Below are 9,980 nucleotides of genomic sequence, written 5' to 3' on the forward strand. Positions count from 1 at the left end.
GGGTTTGGACCCAGGGCCTGTGCTCCTGATCAGCATTTGTGCTCACATCTGGCAGCTTTTTGCTGGTTAATTGTAGGTAGGAGTCTCTTGAATTTGTCTGCTCAGGCTTGGTTTGAACCTCCATCCTCAGTCCTCTGTCTCCTGAGTAGCTAAGATTATAGGTGTAACTCACCAGCATTTCACCTGATTATTATTTTAAGCATTGAGGCAAACTACTATATCACAATGTCTGTTTAGTAGAGGAGTGATGTGTGTGTGTGTGTGTGTGTGTGTGTATGTTATGGCAACTTGCTTTACATGTGTAAATATACCTTACATACATTATTTATATTCATAATGCCATTGGATCACCTTCGTCATTCTCCAGACAACCTAAATTGATGACAAGTATACATTCTATTTCTGTTAGTCATCTCTTGCTTGTATCTTGCCAGATAAAGCCCAGGAAGAGATTGACCGTGTGATTGGCAGACACAGGATCCCCTGCATGCAGGACAGGAGCCGCATGCCCTACACAGATGCTGTGCTACATGAGGTCCAGAGATACATTGACCTTGTACCCAACAACCTGCCCCATGCAGTGACCCGTGACATTAAGTTCAGAGACTATATCATTCCCAAAGTAAGCAACTTTTATCTATGCTGCACCTCAGTGCTCTTGATGTTCCCAGATCCATAGAATAATCACAGTTCTCTTCCAACAGAAGAATAAAAGTAAAAGTCCTACATATATTATCAGCTTGATAGATTTTGCACCTGCTTTCAGATTGGAGTTGTTAAAACTTTGACACAGGTCTCATTAACCTGCAGTATACACCTTCTGAATTTGTTCTACTTCTTTGAAATTGTTTGGCTATTCAGAGGTTTTTGCAATTCCAAGGTAATTATATGTGTTCAAGTAGACAATCGTGTAAAGACTTCTATGAGATATTTTTGTATCAATATCAAAAGATCTATGTATAACTTTGGAAAGTATTCATGGATTCATGTTGAGTAGCTAGGATTAGAGGAATGAGATACCAGTGTCAGGTCTTTATCTTGTCTGAACACCTTACTGTATCTACTATGGCATCTGGTACAGTGCTGGAAAGACTTGTGGTAGTGAAAAATTTTCTTTCCCACAAGGGAAGTCACCAGGCTTTGATACTTCACTCCCAAGAATGAGAACTTCAATGGGTTTTAGTGAATATTCTTCATCAGAAAGGGAACTTATTCCTGTTCTATGAATTTGGCTGTAAAAATATATACAATTTTATCAAATCTATTATCTGCATCTATTTCCTTACTTAAGACATGTATTCAACTTTTATTATTGTATTTGGGATAGCATGAACATCTTGTCTTTGTAAGCAGGAATGATTTCTTGCCTTTGTTTCCTTTCAGTACACTAATATTAACAGAGAATCCAGCCAACAGTCATTTGAAATGTTTCTCAGAGTGGCTTTTTGACACTGTTGTCAATAAATAGATTCTAGATAAGATTCTTTCAAAGTAGTCATGTGACACTGAATCACTCTGTTGAGGTAAAGATGAAAACAACCCTTCTGTCATTATTTATTGTACTACTCTCCTTGTTTAATAAGTAGATATCTGATAGCTCTTTCCATCATTGAGATTGAGCTTTCATGTGGCGTTGATTAAAATTAATGGTATGATACTTTAATACTACATAAATAATAATAACAGAACTCCTGCCTGTCCAAATGAAGACAAACTGCATAGCAATGTTGTATATAAGTTGTGTATTTCTTTTGATTTGTTTTTGTGTTTTCCTTCCAGAAGATCACATTGCTAACCAAATCAGATATTTATTGATAAGAAGTGAGGTGACCTATGAACATTCAAATTGAATCTTCCCTCACAAACCAGAATGTGAGTTGCATGAAAAGGAAAGTGATAAATTGGGACATGAAGTAGAGACAGAAAGCAAAGTCCAAGCTTGATAATAAGATGACAGTCAAACATTTAGGTGCCAAATGCCCAAATTAATCAGTACTTCGAAGCCATTAGAGGTCACCTCAGCACGATTCCTACCACTACCTGAAACTTCATCCCTACTGGTCACATGGTTTGACGTATTGGAAATTCCACACATTTTCTCTGGCCTGGTTTCCCATTTTATAGCCCAAGAACATATTGAACCAAGTGTTTCTGCCATATTTTTTCTGTTCCTTCATTTGTGTATAACATGGCTCATCTTTATGTGCTGCTTTTAGGGCACAGCCGTATTAACATCTCTGACATCTGTGTTGTATGACAATAAGGAATTCCCCAACCCAGAGGACTTCGACCCTGGCCACTTTCTAGATGAGCATGGCAACTTCAAGAAAAGTGACTACTTCGTGCCTTTCTCAACAGGTAAGAGAGATTAATTTTTAGTGTGCTCCAGGGGAGAAAACAGTTTATGGTGATCTGTTGCAGCTTAGGTAGCATCTCCTCTGGAGCTGGAAGACCTGCTCTTTGTTCATGAATTGGATCACCACTCCAAAAGATCATATACTTGTATTACTCATGGTGGGTTCTCATTGGTGGCTACAATAGAACAGATTTAGATCGCTGACCCATTTCTTACATATAGAGAATGCTGCAGTACAAGTTGTTTGCATTCTTCTGGGGGGCATCACAGAGGTAATGAATATTTTTCCCTGGAAGTTAAAACCCATTAAAAAGTTCCTCACCCATAAGGAAGAAAGTGATGTGACTCTGGATCTTCATGGAGGAAATTCTGTATCATGATGGTCACCCTCCTCAGGGAAGAAACTGAGATGCAAATATTAAAAAAAAACAAAGCCCAGTCAGCAAATGGCTTCACCTCCATTTAGGGAAGATTAGTAAATGTTTCAATTTAAATCTTATAGGCCCAAAGCTATGAGATACGGATTACAGACATACAGGTTACCAGAGGAGAAACTCCAGCCCCTTTCTTTTCCTTAATTCTCTATGAACCCTAACATGGAGCGAATATCAGTCTAGCACTTAAAATGGCATTTAAGCTGCATCAAAGGTGAGACAAAGCATATGAAAAGAGGTTAAGACAGACAGGAGATTCTAAGGCAGTGAAGAGTCACAGAGCAGGATATTCACTCTTACTTAAGATGTTAGAAATCGTGCCTAATAACCATGAAGTTATGGATATATTAGGAGTGTGGTCGATACCCTGCAAGGGTCACAGAGCACCTTGCTTGATGTTAGTATGTTGAATATTGTGTCTCCTTACTGGCTTCCTTTACTGATTTTTCTCATTGCTTTTTATCGGTACTGAGGATTGAACTCAGAAACTCAGGCTTTAGGCTGGTGCTGTACCACTAGAGTCTTACCTCTGGCCGTTGATAATGCTGACTTTTGATATGTGCTTTATATCTGTCACTGTGGATGCCATCATTACAAAGGCAGAGATCTCTGGCCAAGAGTTCACATTTCTGCACAAGGGAAAAAGAAAAAAAAGTTAGGAAATTTGATTACTCCAAGTAATGTGTTACTAACATGTGAATATGATATTTAGGAAACTAAAAGCAAAAATGTTTTGTTTGAAACTATCAGAGAATGACAAGAGAAAAATCAGTTTGATCTGTGTCTTAAATGTTGTGTAAGAAAAGTTCATCTTGGGCTGGGGATGTGGTCTAGTGGCAAGAGCGCTTGCCTCATATACTTGAAGTCCTGGGTTCGATTCCCCAGCACCACATATACAGAAAATGGCCAGAAGTGGCGCTGTGATTCAAGTGGCAGAGTGCTAGCCTTGAGCAAGAAGAAGCCAGGGACAGTGCTCAGGCCCTGAGTCCCTGGCCCAGGACTGGCAAAAAAAAAAAAAAAAAAAAAAGGAAAAAAAAAGTTCATCTTAGCCAATAGAAATAGCATGACATAATACTTGGAAATTAATGGTGTATAGCAGATAGATGAAAAGTGTGTTAGTTGGAATGTGAATAGAAGGTGTGATGAATGGAGAAAGGATCTGTAGAACATTCAGTTGAAAACTGAAAACACAAGCAACATAGATACTGTGGGAGGATGATTTCTCTGACCAGTGGAGGACTTAGTCTCAGCACAGATATTCTGATGCCTTATTAGCAAACTAATAGCCAATGGGGAAACATCTCTGTTAAAGAGTCTCCTGTGTTTGTTGGCCAAAGGAAGCCACTTTGTCATGAGACTCTCCTCCTCTGAATAGAGAGTCCCTGGGGAGACTTGTTTGCCCAGCTGCTTGGGGGAAGTGTCTTCATAGTAAGTGAGAAATCCTACTACCAAAATAGTTGGCATATGGATGCAGTAGCTCGAGGATAATTGTAACTTTGCCTTGATCCTTTGTTGTAGTGGTAAATACAGCCATGCCTTGATATGTGTATATCCTTCTGTTTGAACTCTACTTTTGAAGTTGTAAACTGATGTCTTATGATCCTATTTCTGAAATGGTATAACAACCCTGGCCCTCCTAAAATAAAGTGTGCATTGGTTCACTTGCCTTTGCATCCCCCATGTCCTGACTTTCTTGGCTACAGTTACCTGGATTCAACAAGATACGATTTCAGAAGAACAATAGACAGAAACTTGGCCGGGTACTAGTGGCTCATGCTATAAATCCTAGCTTATCTGGAGCTAAGTTCATTCTGAACATCACAGTTCCAAGCCACACTAGGCAAACAAATCCAAGAGACTCTTATTTCTAATTAACCATCAAAATGCTGAAAGTGGAGGCGTGACTCAAGTTGTGGAGTGCCAGCCTTGAGATAAAAAGCTAAGCAAGAGCACAGGCTCTGCATTCAAACCCCAGTACTGTTACAAAGAAGAAAAAAAGTACATATTGAAATTTATTTCAAAACAACATTTTCTTTTTTGCTAGTTTTGAGGATTGAACTCACGGCCGAGGCACTCTTCCTGAGCTTCTTTTACTTCTATCTAGCACTCTACCAATTGAGCTACAGCACCACTTCTGGCTTTTCCTTCATAGTTTATTGGAGATAAGAGTCTCATGGCCTTTCCTGCCCTATCTGGCTTTGAACCACAATCCTCAGATCTCACCTTCCTCAGTAGCTAGGAGGACAGATGTGACCCACCATATTCAGCTCAAAACAGCACTTTTTTTTTTTTTTTTGGCCAGTCCTGGGCCTTGGACTCAGGGCCTGAGCACTGTCCCTGGCTTCCTCCCGCTCAAGGCTAGCACTCTGCCACTTGAGCCACAGCGCCGCTTCTGGCTGTTTTCTGCATACGTGGTACTGGGGAATCGAACCTAGGGCCTCGTGTATCCGAGGCAGGCACTCTTGCCACTAGGCTATATCCCCAGCCCCACAAAACAGCACTTTTAACATGAAAAAAATGTTGAAGTGTTCATATGAGGCTAACATATAATAAATAATTTTGATTGATATACTGGGTAAGATCACATGTTAGTATGTTGATTGTAATCAATGTACCCATCATTAGTCTTTTGCCATATAGTTATCCTTCCATCTGCCCAACCATCCATCCAATACCTCACCAACGAACAATCCTTTTCTCGTGTGATGTTTACAAATGTAATGTTTCTCATAGTGAGTTAAATAATGTTGTCATAACATTACTTTATTTTTGTTTTAGGGAAACGGATATGTGCAGGAGAGGGGTTAGCCCGCATGGAACTCTTCATATACCTGATCTGCATCTTACAGAATTTTAAACTGAAACCTCTGGTTGATCCAAAGGATCTCAACACTATTCCACTTTGCAAAGTATTTACTTCGGTGCCACCCCCATATCAACTCTGCTTCATTCCTGTCTAAATAAGAACACTGCCTGGCTTCTTCTGTGCTCTGGACTACAGTCGTTTTCTCCTTTCCCCATGGGTCTTACCTTACTCACAGATGTCCTCTTTCTCTCTAGATCTATTTTGGAGAGTTTCCTGGGTGTAAGAATTGCATTGGTCACTCTAAGTCTAAAACTTAGCTATTATGTTATCCTTGTAAATCTGCACAACGATTAGCGTATGACTATTCAGAGTCATTTCTCAGTTACAAGTTCTTAATAATCAGCATTGTGAATTTCTGGGCACATTCTCAGATTCTCTTTCCTGTGTCTAATTGTGCTAAGCATTGAAATAAAATAGCATCAAGGATGTGATGGTCTGTGCAAGGAAAGCATAGAGAACGTCAAAGAGAAGATGGTAGGAAGCTCCGTTATTATGACTAGAGTTATGGATTTAACACAGAGAAAAATTGTTCAAGAGCAGCTCTAACCTGTGGGAAGTATTGAGTGAATCATAGGAAGAAGGAGACAGTCAGATTAGAATTCATGCCCTCACTTTGATGTTGCTGTGAACAAAACATAACAATTTAAAGTGTTTCCCATTTCCATCTTTGATACAAGAATGAACATATGTTTCCATATTGCTAACTGGAAGTTCTGTGTATTATCTTTTTCTTCAAAATAACAGCAAAATTCCTAGAAACTATACCTTTTATTTTTCTACACCCAACTCATTGTTTTACACTCGGTGTAGGTGTGAACGCAATGTGATGCTACAATTCTGAAGTCATAGCCTTACCTACTGGACTCCACTAGCAGCTGGAAGAGCCATGTGGGCCTGGGTGACTCAGGGGGCCAGTCTCCTGTCTGTTTTCTGTGATGACTGAGAAATGCAGTAGCAGACTGACAGCTGGGACAAACACTTAAAGGAAATATGAGGCATTCCGTTTCTCTTAATTATCATAGAGTTTGGGAATGTCTGTATATTTTTAAAGACCAAGAGAAGCTACTGATTTTCTCTTTCCTTATTACTCTTGCTAGGAATTACAGTATTACAAACCCAAAATTAAGATAAGTAAATGAAGAAGTGGGTTGGGAGGAGTGGGTAAGAATGTGAAAAGGGGTGACATTGATTAAGATCCAACGTATTCATAAACTGTTCTCATGAATGGCAACAACTTTGTACAACTAGTTAAAGATAATAAAATATTTTTAAAAATAAAACCTGAAAAAAAAAAGACTAAGCAATATCCTCTAAAGGAGTAATTAGTGGCACAATGAAGTATTTAGATACTGGATTTGATCCTTAGCACTATCATTTAAGAATAACAAGAAGAATGAAAGAAAGGAAGAAAAGAAAGACTGGGTATACCAGTGGATCATGCCTGTAATTCTTGCTACTCAGGAGGCTGAGATCTGAGGATGGTGGTATAAAGCCCTGGAAAGGAAAGTCTATGATTCTCTTATCTCCAGTTAACTACCAAAAAGGAAAAGGCAGAAGTGAAGCTATGACTCAAGTGGTAGAGCACTAACCTTGAGCAGAAAAGCTCAAGGACAGCACATGAACTCCAGAACTGGCATACATAGACCAAAAAAAAAAAAAAAAAAAAGGGGGAGAGAGAGATTTTTAAATTAATTAATTTTAGGAATGTCTAACATGGAAATAGTAAAATGGATGGGGGGCTGGGGATATGGCCTAGTGGCATGAGTGCTTGCCTCATATACATGAGGCCCTGGGTTCAATTCCCCAGCACCAAATATACAGAAAACGGCCAGAAGTGGCTCTGTGGCTCAAGTGGCAGAGTGCTAGCCTTGAACAAAAAGAAGACAGGGACAGTGCTCAGGCCTTGAGTCCAAGCCTCAGGACTGGCCAAAAAAAAAAAAAAAAATGGATGGCAAATGTAGATAGCCCACAAGGAGGTAAAAAACGTACTTCAAATATGACACCTGAAAACATCACTATAAAAAGGTATAGTTAAACTAAACTGACTGCTTTTCTCAACTTCTCATCCCACAAGACGGGCTGTCAGCTTCTCTGATTATTCATGAAGTTGACCTATCCCAAAGACATATTAGCCAAAGAAGTACTCAACTGAGTTTTGCTTCTTGACCTGATCTATACATACAAAATGAAGCCAATAACAATCAAGCAAAATCTATTTTAAGAAATGGAAGTCTGCATTAAAGATTTTACTGAGAAGCAAAAAGCCTATAAGAGTAATAATCCATACTGAAAGAGGACAGAGCCAACAGGCCCTCTGTCCCCAACTTGACTTCAAGAGAAATTGTGCTTAGAGAGTGAACATGAACAGTCTTTGCGATATGGCATAATATAAAAGTGATAAATGAAAAAGAGAGCCAGGGCAAGATTTTCATAAAGATAGTCAACTGATCTTTGATAAACCTACTGGGCCACTGAGCCCCCATCTTCATTTGCTACAATCTTCTCATTCATTAAAAACAAGGCAACTCTGTACACCATCTTGACAATAATTTTTTTTGAAAGGCAAACATTTAAGATTCCTTTTTTTTCCTTAAGTGATCTATAATGTTTGCATTCTCTAAGAGGAATGAGCTAAGCAGAGCCTCAAATCAGCTGAATAAAGAAGGAGCAAAAAAAAAAAAAAAAAAAAAAAAAAGGAAGAGAGAAAGAACTTTTTCTTTAGGTATGCAAAGTGATATTCTTTAGTGAAAGATATCAAGTTTGTTTTAGCTAAAGTAAGGTGATAGCATTGTTTTGGGGTTTAGATCTTTATGAATCAACCAATGAATTACTATTTATTTTACTCTATGTAAGGGACTCACTCTAAGGATCAGAGGTCAAAGAACATGACGTTTTCTGCCCTTCATTTTAATTTAACGGGTGCTGTAATTATTAACTAAATATTTGCTTATTTGACTGTCATTGATTAAGATAGATCACCAACTATTGAGCCACGATATTTAGAATAAATAAGATTACATCTTTACAAAACATATCTTTGACTTGGCATTTTCATTAGTGTTCTATTAACATCTATAATTTGAATCCTTCCAGTTACTAAATGATATTTTGCTGTTGTGCTGGGCATGTACTTTGGAATGAAAAATCTCTGCTACCCACCCTCCATTACATCCAATGTTATTGCTTTATTTAGTGTTCTTTTCTTGCTATCCATTATTTTTTATTTCCTGACAATGAATCATAAAAAACAATGGTATCAGCTTATCTAGGGAAGTATAAAATCTCTAGTTACTCAATTCCACTTCACTAAATTGCTTGACAGTGGGCTATTCCCTGTTGATCTTGAACAAGGGTCCATTTTTATTTTCTTCAGGAAGCCTAAATGTTCATTTGAACGAAGGAATTAAGGAAGGAAGGAAGGAAAGAAGGAAGGAAGGAAGGAAGGAAGGAAGGAAGGAAGGAAGGAAGGAAGGAAGGAAGGAAGGAAGGAAAGACAAAACTTTTGTGGAAAAGCATGCTACAGGATAAGAAATAGTTTCTCTATAAGGAGTTTCATGTCCTGGGGTGGTTTATGTGGGCTCACTCTGTGTTTTTATAAGCTATATATCCCAATTTGTACTGTAAAAATAATAGTGTTGATTTTAAAATGCAGATTTCTATGGTTCATCACAGGGCTATGACATTGTGAGCAGTAATTGCCTCATGGGTAATCCTGAGGCAGTCATCTGGTTATTGATTTGGTGTGAAATGATGAATTATAAATCTCAAGTATCAAATGTTGAATAAGCAGAGGTTCCAATTTGAGAATTATGTTTCTTATCTGGGGGTCTCTGAAAATGAATTTAGAATCCTCCCCCCTGACCTCAATTTCTTTCTGGGCGAAACATGACATATCTGCTGTGTATTTTGATGCAAAGATGCATTATAATGGTGTGTCAACTGCCTGGTTCATTATTTGGCACACTGTATGCCATCTCTAAGTGACAGGAATAACAAACATCATTTTCCAAGGCAGAAACATTGAACATATTGATGTGTGTTCAAGATTGAAGAACCATGAAAAAATACAAAGATGGGGCTGGGAATATGGCTTAGTGGTAGAATGCTTGTCTTGCATGCATGAAGCCCTGAGTTTGATTCCTCAGCTCCATATACACAGAAAAGGCCAGAAGAAGCGCTGTGACTCAAGCGGTAGAGTGCTAGCCTTGAGCAAAAAAGAAGCTAGGGACAGTGTTCAGGTCCTCAGTCCCAAGCCCCAGGACTGGCAAAAAAAAAAAAAAAAGAAAGAAAGAAAGGAAGGAAGAAAGCCAAGTGAATGCAAGCC

General features: G+C 38.6%; 1 protein-coding gene and 1 long non-coding RNA gene across 2 annotated transcripts in view; one reads left to right on the forward strand and one right to left on the reverse strand.

Moving 5' to 3' along the window:
- The window catches only part of LOC125346232 (cytochrome P450 2C9-like), a 56,117-nt gene extending 50,352 nt beyond the window's left edge, over positions 1-5,765 (forward strand). The window contains exons 7-9 of the mRNA XM_048338626.1: positions 435-622; positions 2,217-2,358; positions 5,569-5,765. Coding sequence (XP_048194583.1) covers positions 435-622; positions 2,217-2,358; positions 5,569-5,750 — 512 coding nt within the window. The 3' untranslated portion in view covers positions 5,751-5,765. The remainder of the gene's footprint in view (positions 1-434; positions 623-2,216; positions 2,359-5,568) is intronic.
- Positions 473-6,485, reverse strand: LOC125346255. The gene is made up of 3 exons (XR_007209887.1): positions 6,475-6,485; positions 2,048-2,057; positions 473-553 (listed from the first exon to the last, which is right to left on the reverse strand). It is a non-coding gene; the product is annotated as an uncharacterized LOC125346255 (long non-coding RNA).
- Between the last annotated feature and the right edge of the window lie 3,495 nt (positions 6,486-9,980).

This window comes from Perognathus longimembris, chromosome 2 (assembly GCF_023159225.1).
Source record: "Perognathus longimembris pacificus isolate PPM17 chromosome 2, ASM2315922v1, whole genome shotgun sequence".
Lineage (NCBI taxonomy): Eukaryota > Metazoa > Chordata > Mammalia > Rodentia > Heteromyidae > Perognathus > Perognathus longimembris.